The sequence below is a fragment of the Canis lupus genome, chromosome 10 (assembly GCF_048164855.1).
Source record: "Canis lupus baileyi chromosome 10, mCanLup2.hap1, whole genome shotgun sequence".
Taxonomy (NCBI): Eukaryota; Metazoa; Chordata; class Mammalia; order Carnivora; family Canidae; genus Canis; species Canis lupus.
Genome location: NC_132847.1, coordinates 62,295,171 through 62,309,935, shown reverse-complemented (window position 1 = coordinate 62,309,935; position 14,765 = coordinate 62,295,171). Strand labels below are relative to the sequence as shown.

The following is a 14,765-nucleotide window of genomic DNA, read 5'->3' as shown; positions in this document are numbered from 1 at the left end:
GGTGTTGAGATCAAGCCCCACATCAGGCTCTGCACTCACCTTAGAGTCGGCTTGGGTTTCTCTCTCCCTCCCTCTTTGCCCCTCCACTCCTCAAATAAATAAATAAACAAACAAACAAATAAATAAATGTTTTTTAAAAAGAAGATCGACACTGTCTACACCAGTGACATGCATGTGCCCTTCCTTCAGGATTGCCTCTGTTTTCAGCAAATCTGAAATCACTATCCTTAACTTTTCACTCAAAATGAAGATCTTACTTTAGATATTGTCCAGAAAAGCTGTTACCTCATGAGCAGTTGACCATCTACTGGGCCACCTACAATGGAAACCAACATGATAAAAACACAAGTAATATGAGCCCACTTGAGTCCAAACTCTCCTTGACAATAAAAACAAGACCAGGAAAGAGAAACTAATAGCACTTAAAAAAAAAGATTTATTTATTTATTTGGGGAAGAGATGGGGGGAGAGAGAGAGAGAGATAAAGCAGGGGGAGGGGCAGAGGGAGAGAAACCTCAAACAGACTTTCCACTGATCAGGGAAAGGACTTTATACCATGCAGGCTTGATCTCAGAGCCCTGAGATCACAATCTGAGCTGAAATCAAGAGTCAGACACTTAACAGACAGCCACTTAGGTGTCTCTGAAACTAATAGCACTTTTAATTTTATTTTTAAATTCATTCAAATACATCAGTGCATAGAAGAAATAATACCTAACATACATGCAGCCTGTATAATAGGACAAAATATATTTAAAAGTTGAGGTGAAAGTAAATTAGTAGTGTAAAGTTTGAAAACCAACATGTATAACAAATTCTTTCACATATTCAGAAAATTTGTCACAATCTTTTCTTGAGCATCCTACAGGTAAATTAAGAGATGGAGACAAGATCAAACATAAGGTTTGCAGGGCCCATAAAATTGTTTTCACTAAGGTCAAAGGAAATTTTGACCTTGTTGGGTTTTAGAACTTTAAATGGATAAATAGGATAGATGAGATAAATAAATAAAAAAAAACTGAACCCACAAGAGATAATTTTCTGTTTATCACACATAATGACTCTTCCTAAATAGAGGAGTGGAACTATCCAATCCTGGAGTGCTAAGAGATACCCTGTTTTGGATCTAGCTGGAAAATCTTCCTTTGTTGTCATCTAGTTTCCAGACCTTAATCTTGTCAGCTTCAATGACCTTTCCTTTGACTCCATATTAGAAGTTGACTTTCATGGCCAATCCTCATATTTCATCATTAACCAGAATTATCCTACTTCTAAGGCCTCAGCTTCTCAAAATATTACTGCTGACATACTCCATATGGACAGATGCCAACATACAGCTTTGTGAGGTAGCCAAAGTGCACAAACTGTGAGTTTTAAGTCAGGCATATGAGTCACTAAACCTGTAGCTATTATTCTATGTCCTATATATACATATTTTCAAGTTCTGAAGGTAGGCCCAATTTTTCCCAGATTCCTCTGCATTTGAATTCTCAAATTCACTCCATCTGAATGCCCACTACCACCATTACACAAGATATCATTTAATAAGAAAAATGAAGACATATATTAATTGTGAGAAGTGAAACAAAAAACAAAACAGTTGTAGACAGATTATATTATGAAAAAGTAGTTTTAGACAATTTGATTTTGGTTAAATTAGTGTTGCAGTTTCATTTAGTTATATTACCTATTTTAATAGAGTTGTAGCATGTAAAGTAAACTGGCATAGCCCCTTTTGAAAGTAATTTGGGGATATATATAAAAAATTATAAAACTTTGCTATTGAGAGCAATAAAATTGTTCATTGCCTTTGATGAAGTAAAGCCACTCCTGGGAATTTACTCTAAGATATAATCAAAAAGAAGGGAAAATCAAACATAGGAAGGTATTTATTTCAGCATTAGTGATTATAGACACTGATTAGAAACACTCTTGAATAGAGGAATGATTAGGATATATATTTTTAATTCATATGAATAAATATATAGCTATAAAATGATAATTAGATACACAGTGACAACTGTGTGACGGGGTATACAGTTGTGGGCCAGATTTAGAATTAGACACAGAGAGTGGAGAGGTCACATTATCATCTGTCAGCCCTGCATGATGACAGGTAAAGATCTTCAATACAGACTGTTGCTGATATGATGCCCCAGGGCTCAACCTCTTGTCTTATTATCTATACTCACTACCTCGGTGATCTTATCCAGTCTCTTGATTTTAAGTACCATTCATATGCTGATGACTCCCATATTGATATTCCTATCCCACACTTCTGCTCTAAACACAAGGCTTGTACATTCATTCTTCAGCATTGTTGTCATATTTAAGACACTTTGAACCTACTGTCTACAATGAATGCCTGGTATTCTGCTGCAGGTCCACTCCAACTACAGCCTTTCTTCTTTCAGTGAGTTCCACCTCTATCCTTTTCCACTTTCAGTCTGAAAACCTTGCAGTCATCTTTGTTGCTTCTCTTCTGTCACCCATATATAATCCTTCAGGAAAACCTGTTGGCTCTGCCTTCTCAATGTATCCAGAATCTGACTATCGCTCCTTTTCTCTATAACTGTCATTCTGGCCTGGGCCAAAATTACTACACTAGGTTTCCAAATTCTTCCTTTTTTAAAGATTTTATTTATTTATTCATGAGAGAGAGAGAGAGAGAGAGGGAGAGAGAAAGAGATAGAGAGAGGCAGAGACACAGGCAGAGGGAGAAGCAGCCTCCATGCAGGGAACCTGATGTGGGACTCGATCCTGAGACTCCAGGATCACGCCCTGGGCCAAAGGCAGGCACTAAACCGCTGAGCCACCCAGGGATCCCTGGTTTCCAAACTCTTCCTGACTTTAAAATTATCCCCTACAGACTGATCTTATCACAACATGCAGATGACATTTTAAGAGAACTTTTAATAATACTGTGGTATATGAACATGATTCACATCTTAAAGGAGAGAACTGTCTCAAACAAACTCCACTTTTCTGATGACCTTCTAGGATCATTCTGCTGTGATGGATTGTCCATTGCTGATGTGAAGTCTTGCTAAAGTGATAATGTTTTGTTTTTTTTTTAAGTAAACATATTTTAATAGCCTTTAAAATATTTCATCCCTCTACTATATTTAGAATATATTCTTCAGGGGTGCCTGGCTGGTTCAGTCAGTAGAGCATGCAACTCTTGATCTTGGTGGTGTAAGTTTGAGCCCCATGTTGGGTATAAGATTACTTTAAAATAAAATCTTAAAAAAAAAGAGTATATTTTTCAAATTTAATTGATGAATTTGTTTTTTACTTTTTTCTCCATATAAATGAAAGCTGCAGTAAACAAAACAGAATGAACCTTGCATTTAAACAGCTTTTCTTTGAACAGAGTTCCAAGGGTTTTGCACTCAAGCTTTTCACATCACTAAATGGATTCTTCCTTGGTAGTTTACAATGAAGCTCTGAGCTCTGGCAGACAAAGGACATTTTCCCTAAATTCTGATCAGTTCCAATATGGGATATTCTATGTCCTCAGCACTTAACACATCTCTCCCCTCCCTGCCCGATTCTAAAAGCATTGAATAATAAGGTTCAATCTCTTCCATTTCATTGCTCTGAATCAGAATTCTCATCATTCTCACATAATAAGAATGACTGAGTCTAATAAAACATACAGATTGGCAGATCTCTCCCCTGGAAATGCTTTTCTTTTTCTTTTTTTCTTACCAGAGTTTATTTAAATTCAAGCTAGTTAACATGTAGTGTAATATTAGTTTCAGGGGTAGAACTTAGTAATTCATCACTTGCATTTAACACCCAGTACTCATTACAAGTGCCCTCCTTAATGCCCATAACCTCTTTAGCCCATCCCCTTACCCACCTCTCCTCCAGCCATCCTCAGTTTGTTCTCTATAGTTAGGAGTCTCTTATAGAGATATATCCCCTAGAAATTCTAGATTGAGCATGAACATGATATTTTAGGCAAACATTCCAGATGATCTTGATATTTAAGCTTCAGGATAATTTAAAACAAGTAAAGTAGCACAGGTATTAGTATGTTCTTTGGTTGTGGGAAATTACTGAATTGAAAAATAAAAGACCACATTAGAAATCATGTAAAATCTTATTAACCTGAAAATAAAAAAACAAAACCTTTGATCAGACAGACATTTAGAAATCTAGTGTCATGGGTAAGTTCCCATTTACTGGATGATTGCAAAGGCAAGTGTTTCCTCTGAGCTCACATGAATATATTTAAAAGTAGTACTTGGGTGTGGGTCACAGTGAGATGCTCCTAAGAACTTGGAATCAAGGTCGCTCTCTGAAAGTTGAAACAGTAAATTTTCCACAAAGAGCTGAAGTTACTCATCCATTGAAATTAAGCACCTCTGTGAGTGAAACATCCAAGAACACTGAATATGAATACTGCAAAGTGTGAACTGCATGTTACCTCAGAGAAGCAGGACGGGAATATGATGCAATTTGTAAGCTTCATTCTAATGAACTCTTTCCCTCTTGACGAAGAATGTTGTAGCAGTGGAGACTGCTCATCACGGAATATGGAGTAATGAAGAAGTAATTAAAATACAATTCAAGATTACATATATAGCACTTGACGGGATGAGCACTGGGTGTTATTCTGTATGTTGGCAAATTGAACACCAATAAACAATAAATTTATTATTTAAAAAAAAAAGTTAAAATAGGTATCTGAAAAAAAAACCAAAAAAACAAAACAAAACAAAAAACATATATAGTTCCAGTTTTGAAAGGCAACAAACAAAACATACTGAACCATGCAGAAGTTTACTCAATCTTGGATCTAGTTGTTTAGATAAGATGACTCTTGGAAAAGGTCCTGACCTCTGAGGAACTTCCCTAGGCCTACGGTGATCCAAGCAGGTGGGATAAGACAATTTTATTGGGTATTGTATTGCATATAGACAGCTGGTTGGCTTACTTCACAGGCAGTAATTAGCTCATCCACATCCTCAGAAAGAGCATCAGACAAAAGTTACGGAAGAAGATATATACTCCTGGAACTAATGAGGCAGAGGACTTTAATTTCAATACCTTATTTATAGATTTTTCTCTTCACCCATATAAATGAAGAAGATGAATATGTATAGGCTCAATGTTCATGATTACTTGAAATCAGTTTTTGTTGTAAATGATTATAGAGATTGGGTAGGTAATAGGGTTAACATTCCTTCCTCCTCTTCTACCAAATAACAGCATCACATGGTAGTCATTGTCTGGTAGTGAAATGCTTAAGTAAGGATGAAAATCGGAATAACTATGTTGCTTTTATTTATGATACAAATTCCCAGTTCCTACCTTTGAAGATTTTCTGAATTAATAGGACTAGACATCTGTTATCTGAGAAAGAAGTTACGTAGACTCATATATACTAAGGGTACTTGGATTAGGGACACTAGCACAGTTGCTGCTCTGAATTTTTTTCCTCAAGTTTCTCTCATCAACCCATTCACATGACCTAAACTGAATAATTCCTTGCAAACTCTGACTTGTTCAGAGTGGGGCCTTCTGCAATAAGTACCTATAATTGTTCCACCTTCTTTAAATCTAAAACTCAGGAAGATTTATATCTATGCTAGCAAGAGTCACTTGTTCCATATAATAAAGTCATAGCCATGCATATCCAAAAATACCTCACTGATAGAGGAAAGGAAGTTATGTGTACAGGTTGGCTTCATTATTCCCCAGCTCTAGCGAAGGTGGAAAAGACAAAGAAAAGCTCATCAATATGTAATATTAATAAAATTATATTTATGCGATTTTGTTCACATATATTTAACATATCCATGAATGGTTTCCTGCAATATGTGTGTACATTCATAAATCATTTCTTTTGCAATGTAATCTCTACAGAGTAGGAATCTTTTCTTTCTCAGCCTGAAAGGGTCAATTTAGCATGCTTTAAATAGTAACATGGTATGTGTATGTGTTGATAAGACATTCAAAGTTTAATGAGAGTATTCTGACCTTATTACCATAGATATTTCAAGATGTCCCAAAAGATATTTCTTTACTCAATTTCATATGCATTTCATATATTTCTTTACTCAATTTCATATGCAATGCAAGATTACAATTCCTTGTTATGGTATCTTTGAACAAACATAGATATTTATTCATCCCCCACATACACATCCCGAATAAACAAAATCACTCATGCCATAGTTCATCAAATCTAAAACCATATTTTCCATATTTTAGCATTTAGAAACTAGGAAAAGTTCTAAAATTGATAGTGTCTTGGTTTATGAATTATGACATATTATACCTTGGATTATATTGACACTTATGTAAAAATACCTATTTATTTATATATTCAGATATAATTGCAAATCATATAAGGAGAAATTATTTCAAAATTTTCTAGGCTTAAAAAAATTTACTAAGCTTAAAATTTTACACTCTTGGTGTATTAGTTATTGCCAGGGTGATGCTAGAGTTGACTCTTAGATATGTAGCAAGTCAATAGGAAACAATAAGAAATTGTGTATTTTTTAAAGTTATATTAATATTCAATAAGTGTTAAATACTTTTCTGGAAATAATTCATTCTATCTGAATAATTCATTAATTTCAGGAGTTTTATTTATTTACAAGATAAATCAAGATATTGAACTTAATGTTGGACTATCAAAATTGAGTATTTTCCAGGGTTTGTTTTATACCAACTATTTTGCAGCTTTCTGGATAATGTTTGAGATTATTCAGGGGAGTGTGCTTGCTCCAATATTATTGAGGGCAGAAATTAACACAGTACCAAAAGGATTTCTAATCAGCAATTTTTTCACGGCTGCTTTCACCTCTTTGTTTCGTAGACTATAGATGATAGGATTCAACATAGGGGTTAATCCACCATATACCAAAGCTATAAATTTATCTATTTCCTGTGAATCTACAGCTGAGGGCTTCAGGTACATGGAGAGAGCTGTCCCATAGAACAAAACCACCACAGTCAGGTGGGCTGCACATGTTGAAAAGGCTTTGCTTCGACCATCCACAGAGCTGATTCTTAGGATGTTGGAGAGAATGAACGCATAAGATATACAAATTAGAAGCATTGGCATAGGGAGGAGAAATATGGTGATCACCAGCATGATTAATTCCACCATGGAGGTGTCCACACAAACCAGTTTCAAGACAGCCAGAATTTCACAAGCAAAATGATTGATTGTATTATTACCACACAGAGAGAGCTGCAGCACATATACTGTTTCCACCAGGGTGGTGAGGCAGCCTGTCACCCAGGAGCCAGCTGCAATCTGCACACAAACCCTCTTGTTCATGATGATGGGGTATCTCAAGGGGTTGCATATGGCCACATACCGGTCATATGCCATCATGGACAGGAGCACACACTCAGTGGAACCCATGGCAAGAGAAAAGTACATCTGAGCAGCACACCCTAAGAATGAGATGGTGTATTCCCCTGAAACAAAATTTGCCAGCATTGGAGTGAAAGCAGAAGAGGTGTACCAGATGTCTAAAAAGGAGAGGTTGCTGAGGAAGAAGTACATGGGTTTGTGTAGGTGGGAATCCAGGATGGTGATGGAGATCAGAATTATATTACCCAGCAGGGTGATCAGATACATCAGCAAGCACAGCACAAATACGATGACCTCAACTTTGGGGTAGTGGGAAAACCCCAGGAGGAAAAAATGTGTTACATATGTCAAATTTGCCTGGAACATTTTATTATGTCATATTCATTTGTATATATGCATAGACGGATTAATATCACATATTGTATATAAAACATAAGATCGTCTCCCTTTATATATTCTGGTATTTTTTTCTTCATATGAACTTGTAGTCTATGCTATAGACTTGTAGTCTATGTAGTTAATTGCTTCTCTAGCTTGGTGATAGTATTAGTAATATATGTTTGAGGGAATTTGTTATTAATTAGGAAAATTTCAAGCAGGAAGCCAACAGATAAATCTTCAAGCTGTTATTTTTGATTCAAGATTTTTTTTTGGCAATGTTGGTGAGGGGAAAGCTTATTTCATAAACATCATGAGAGATTGAGGAAAGAAATAATCTTATGCATTCTTTCTTTTCCTGAAACTGCATTTGTAACTGATCTATGGATAAGTCACCCATTTACCTGAACCATTGGAATGATTTTCTTCCCCTAGTTTGGTAATAGTCTTCTTCCTTAGGAATTGTTCTGCTTTCCAAGCTCATCATTTCTTCTGTCACTCCTACAGTTCTGTCCAAAATAATTTTGGAGATTCAGTGAGAAACAAACCAGTTCTAAATTTCTGCAGTCACAGATTAATTAACTGAAAGCCTTGAACATTTCAACATAGATCCACACTTTCCATCTCAAACCCTGGAAGACGATGACAGATATTTTCACAGTAGTAGACATATAGAGAAATTTCTTTCATATAGCCAGAGTTGCCATGGCATCTGGCTCCAGAAACATCCTCCAAAGGATCAGCTATTGGCACTATAAGGCAATTTAGGTTTTTTTGTTGCTCATGAGAAGTTTCCAATTCATACAGCAAATTAAAGTTAGAAATCTATTTGTGCAGTATTAAAATCCTGAAACTCCAGGGATAATGTCCCATAGATCCAATTATAGTCAGTAGCTTGTCTGTTCTAATTGCAGTGTTATTCAAACAAGAAATAAATATGTTCCTGTCTACACTGTCTTTGGGAAGTGGAACTTTGCTCTACTTCTGCTTGTGTTATAAAATCAGTCAAACTGGCTAATTTAAATAAAGTTAAGAGGAATGAATAATGTTGGCAGATTTTCCTGTAGATTTAAAGAAGATTTCATATTATGTACGACAAGAAGTTATACTTAATGTGGAGCCCACCAAACATGGAAGAAAGAGAGCTTAAGTAACTCTTCCATTGCTCATCATAGCTCAAAGGTAAGATGAAAGTAAATATTCTTCATGGGACACAAAAGGCCAATTTGCTTAAAGAACACTTATTTCAAGGTAGAACCATTTTAAGAAGATAAGATCACCATATAAACATCTTGACCCTTCAGAAATCCAATGAGTGCTCTATTTATTTGTTATTTTTATAAGCTCTATTCACAATTTTCTGTTTTCCAAGTGAGAGACTAATGGTGAATAGTGCATGGTGGTTTGGAGAAAACATGCTGTCATTTTCATCACTGTGCAACTCTGATTAGTTGCCTTGTTTTTTAGTAACAGATTGTAATCATTGCTATTACTAAATTATTTATATCACATTGAATATGTTCTCATTCTCAGAAAAGATTATAAATTTGAACTATTGCCAAGATTAAAAAAAAAAAAACAAACAAAACCAACAACCAGAAAACCAGAAATCCCCTCCTCACCGTTTGGTTTATTACAAATAGAATGTAGCCTTGAGGTCTTCTATTTACTCTCCTCCCATAGGGATATAACCTTCAAAGTCCTGGGATGATTCACTTCTTTAACTAAAGGACAGCTTGGTGCACAGGAAAGGCTTAGGCTTTGGTGCTACAAATACTTCCCACTTTGCCACTTCCATTTTGCCACCTAAGGCAAGTTGGAGATTCAGCTTATTTATAAAAGAGCAATGATAATATTTCTTTATCAGGGTTGTTTGGAGGAGTAGAGATATTTTATGTAAAGCAACTTATATAGTACCTTATATATAGTAAGTACCTACAGATTTTAGATTTTTTTCTCTTCTACAGTATTGTTTGTTTCTTGCATCCTCTTCCTTTCTTGTATTTACTTCCTCTTCTCACTGTTTCCTCTCGTTTGACTACAGCAATATTCTTGCCTCCCCCCCCCATTTAGACAAGATTCACTGCAGCCGTAATACAAATGGTTGAAGCAAAAGAGGCCCCAGAGTCCCATTTCCCTTTGAATTCCTTTATCCAATACCATTCCCAACTTACTTGTTCGATTTCTGTAGGCCATAGCTTATAAAGTAAATAATTCAGGCTGGGCTCATTGTGCCTAGAAGAGAACTGTATTTTAGGGCTTCCTCACACAGATTTAGATGGAAGTAGTGACTAAGACTGAGGAAGCTTGCTGATCTGACTCCCCCACTATGTATATAGCACCAAACCACAGTCCTGCTTTGGAGACACCTCACAACACACTGAAAAGAAGAGATATTCTGAACCTCCATGGAAAAATTCAAACCCTATTTATGATACAATAAAATATTCTCAGCAAACTAGCAATAAAGGATACTTCCACAGAGACATCAGCAAAATGGTGGAATAGTAGTTTCAGAGTTTGTACTCTCACAGAAACATAAGTTTGAATAGCTGTCCACAAATGAAAATATCTTTACAAGAGCTAAGGATTTTAGGTGAGAGATTATGGATTGGTAAATACTTCCAGATCTCTACTGAAACCCAGCACAGAAATAAGAAAAGATACATTGAAGAAGGTAAGAACAACACGTTTACGTTACCCATGTTATCCTTTCCTCAAGCCTGAGCAGTGAAATGCATCAATATACCTAGGAAGAGGAAGGGTGAAGCAGTATCCAACTTTACTGTGAACACCAGCACAGGGCCCACACCAGTGAATCTGGGCACCCAGGCTGGCACTTGTGTTCTCAGGCTCCAAGCTCACTCCCCCAGAACAAGAGTCCTGGCCACCATTGTGCTAGGTCAAGACCCGAGGCCCCAGGCAGGATGCCTGCCCTTTGGACCTCCCTTCCATGTCTACCCCAGTGTCAGGCAGGCAGCTGCAGCCCTGCTGATTATCACAATAGATGCAGAAAAAATATGTGATAAAATTCAACACTGTTCATGATAAAAATCTCAATAAATTATAAAGAATGTACGTCAATACAATAAAGGCCATATGTGACAAGTCACAGCTAACTTCATATTCAATAGTGAAAAGCTAAAAGCTTTTCCTCTCTGACCAGGAACAAGACAAAGGTGCCCACTCCTGCCATTTCTATTCAGTATAGTACTGCAGGTCATAGCAAGACCAATTAGATAAGAAAAAGGCATCTGGAAAGGAAGAATGAAAATTGTCTGTGCTTGCAGATGACATCTTCTCATATATAGAAAACCCTTAAGACTCCACCAAAAAACAGAACTAATAAACACATTCAGTAAAGTTGCAGGATATAAAATCAATGTACAAAAATCTGTTGCATTTCTATACATAACAATAAACTAATCAGAAAGAGATATTAAGAAAACAATCCCATTTGTAATAGCATTAAAAATAATAAAATACTTAGTAACAAATTTAACCAAGGAGGTGAAATATATGTACACTAAAAATTAAAGAGATTGATTAGAGAAATTGAAAAAGATGCAAATAAATGGAAAGATACCCACACTCATGGATTGGAAGAATTAATATCGTTAAAATGTCCATACCACCCAAAGCAATCTACAGATTCAATGAAATCCCTATTAAAATTCCAATGGCATTTTCACAAAAATAGAAAAAAAAATCCTATAATTTCTATGGAACCACAACGATCTTAAATAGCCAAACCAATCTTGAGAAAGAACAAAGCTGGAAGCATCACATTTCCTAAATTCAAAATATACTACAAAGCTGTAGCAATTAAAACAGCATAGTACTGGCATAAAAGCAGACCTATAGCTCACTGGGAACAGAATAGAGAAACCAGAAATTCATGCACTTAGAGTTAATTGATCTTTAAAAAGGTGCCAAGATTATACAATGGGGAAGGGATAGTCTCTTCAATAAAAGGTGTTCAGAAAATTGGATCTCCATATGTAGAAGAATGCAATTGGACTCGTACCTCAGACTGTATACTTAAATCACCTCAAAAGGGATTAAAGACTTAAATAAAAGACTTGAAATGGTAAAACTATTTGTAGGAAACATAGGGAGAAAGCTTTTTAAGATTGGTCTTTTGATTATGACTCCGAAAGCACCAGCAACAAAAGCAAAATGGAAAAATAGGATTGCATCAAACTAAAAGTTTCTGCATAGTAAAGAACGATCAAGAGAGTGAAGAGTCAACCTATGGAATGGGAGAAAATATTTGCAAACCATACAAATAACAAGGAGTTAATTTTCAAAATATACTAGGGACTACAACAACTCAGGAAACAAATACCCAATTTTAAAAATGGGCAAAGGACCGAATAAACATATTTTCCAAGGAAGACATACAAATAGCCAACATGTATATGACAAAATGCTCACAAATGTATACCGTTATTATAGAGAACAAACTTACGGCTACCAGAGGGGAGGCAAGTGGTGGGGGTAAGTTAAATAAGTGATGGGGATTAAGGAATGCACTTGTAGTGATGAGCACCAGGTATTGTATGGAAGTGTTGGATCACTAAATTGTACAACTGAAACTAATATTACAACATATGTTAAATAACTGGAATTTAACTAAAAACTTTTACTTTATTTTTAACAAAGATTTTATTTATTTATTTGACATAAAGAGAGAGTGCATGAGCATGCACAAGCACAAGCAGGGGAGGAAAGCAGAGGAAGAGGGAGAAGCAGACTTCCCACTGAGCAGCGAGCCCTGTGTGGGTCTCAATCCCAGGACCCTGGGATCATGATCTGAGCTGAAGGCAGATGCTTAACCAGCTGAGTCATCCAGGCACCCCTAAATAAAAACTTTTAGAAACCTACATTAAGCTATCACCTTTATCTGTTAGAATGGCTATTATAAAAAAAGATAAAAGATAAGTATTGGTGAGGATGTGCAGAAAAAGAATGCTAGGCACTGTTAGTGGGAATGCAAATTAATACAGCCATTATGGAAAATAGTATGGAGGTTCCTCAAAAAACTAAAAATAGTACCACCTTATGATCCAGCAATCCCACTCCTGGATATATATCCAAAGGAAATAAAATCAGTATCTCAAAGAGATAGCTCCACTCCCATGTTATTTATAGCATTATTGAAAATAGTAAAGATATGTAATCCACCTAAGTGTCTATCAACAGATGAATAGATAAAGAAATTATGGTATATTCATACAATTGAACATTATTCAGCTTTAAAAGAAAAAGAAACCTTGTCAAGTGCTACAATTAGGGGGAATCTCAAGGACATTATACTAAGTGAAAGTGAAATAAGCCAGGCACAGAAAGTCAAATACTAGATTGTCTCACTTATATGTGGAATCTAAAAAAGTTGAATTCATGGAATCATAGAATGGAATAGTGCCAAGCAGGGGCTCCAGGTTAGAGAAGATAAGGAAATGTTGGCCAAATGGTTCAAAGTTCCAGTTATGCAGTTTCAGATATTCAGATAAATAGTTATCTCTAGAGTAAGTTCTAGAGATCTAATGTACAGTATGGTGAGGATAGTTAATAATACCATATTTTATACTTGAAATTGGCTAAGAGAGTTGATCTTAAATGTTCACTCTGCATAGGTACCCAGAAAGTAACTAAATGAGGTGTTGGATATGTTAATTAGCATGATTGTGGTAATCATTTCACAATGTATATGCATTTCAAAACATTACATTGTACACCATAAATACATACATTTTACTTGTCAATTGTACCTATATAAAGCTGGGAAAAAATTAAAAATAGCACCTAACAACAACAATAATAGGGTACTTTCAAAACATAATAAAGGACATCTGTAGAAGACTTCAGCTAACATCAAACATAATCAAAGAAGAGTTTGAATGTTTCTTTTAGATGGTGATATTTTTGGATTCTATCTAATAAACCTTTTCCTTCTCCGTGGTAAAAATGATATTCTGTGTCTCTTGGGCAGTTTTATAGACTGAATGTTTATCTTTAGGTCTATGATCTATTTCAAATCCATTATTGTATATGGTGTGAGATGTGGAGCATTATTTGTGGAAAAACTATTCTTTCCTCCATTGAATTATCTCAGCAACTTTGTTGAAAATCCGTTGATCATGTATATGTGGGTTTCTTTCTGTAGACCTCTGTCCTGTTCCATTGATTTGTCTTACTTTATGTCAATACCAAGTGACTTGATTATTATAGATTTAATAAGAAGGTAGTATAATCTTCCAACTTTATTCTTTTAAAAATTTGAGCTATTCTAGGTCTTTTCACTTCCATATCAGTTTTAGAATCATCTTGACAATTTCTCTAAAATCTCTGCCTAAATTTTGAATAGAATGGCATTAATCCATAAATCAATTTGGGTAGAGCTGGTAACTGAATATTGACTCTTTTAATTCATGACAAAAGTATCTCTATAATAGGTCTTCCTTAATCTGTTTCTCAGTGCTTTGTAGCTTTCAGTGTAAAAGTCTTATACATCTTCTATTAATTTTCTGTTATTTTTATTTTTAATCTATTACAGATTATGTTTAAAATGTATTTTCCAGCTGTTAATTATTAGTAAATAGAAATGCAACTAGTTTGTGTAATCTGACACATTCTGATAGCTTAGGTAAATTCTCATAGTATTTTATTGGTTAGTTTGTGGATTCCTTGGATTTTTTTTTTTTGTAGCTGTTTACATACACAATCTCTGAATAAAGGCAGTTTCCTTCTTCCTATTTATAAGGTCTTTTATTTATTTTTCTTGCCTCGTTACACTGCCCATGACACCCAATACAATGTTATATGGAAGTGATGGTAGTGGACATTCTTACCTTGATCTTGATCTCAGGAGAACATTCAATCTTTTAACTGATTTTATACTGCTGTTTTGCCTCAGATATATCCCCCATATTCAGCCTCTTTTTTTTTCTTGTCTCTAGGTGGAGAGGATTGATGTAGATCATCTTTTTATTTTTAATCATGGAAAAAATTGGTTAAATTTATCATCTTGACCATTTTA

General features: G+C 35.3%; 1 protein-coding gene and 1 long non-coding RNA gene across 2 annotated transcripts in view; one reads left to right on the top strand and one right to left on the bottom strand.

The window, feature by feature from the left end:
* The window catches only part of LOC140641797 (uncharacterized), an 89,669-nt gene that overhangs the window by 38,495 nt on the left and 36,409 nt on the right, over positions 1-14,765 (top strand). The window lies entirely within an intron of this gene.
* On the bottom strand, positions 6,728-7,711 carry LOC140641999 (olfactory receptor 13F1-like). The gene has a single exon (XM_072842611.1). The coding sequence runs from the start codon at positions 7,709-7,711 to the stop codon at positions 6,728-6,730; it is 984 nt and encodes a 327-aa protein (XP_072698712.1).

What these genes read in the sequence shown, in the direction of transcription:
- LOC140641999 (XM_072842611.1), bottom strand. Translation starts at nt 7,711, where the DNA reads ATGTTCCAGGCAAATTTGACATATGTAACACATTTTTTCCTCCTGGGG.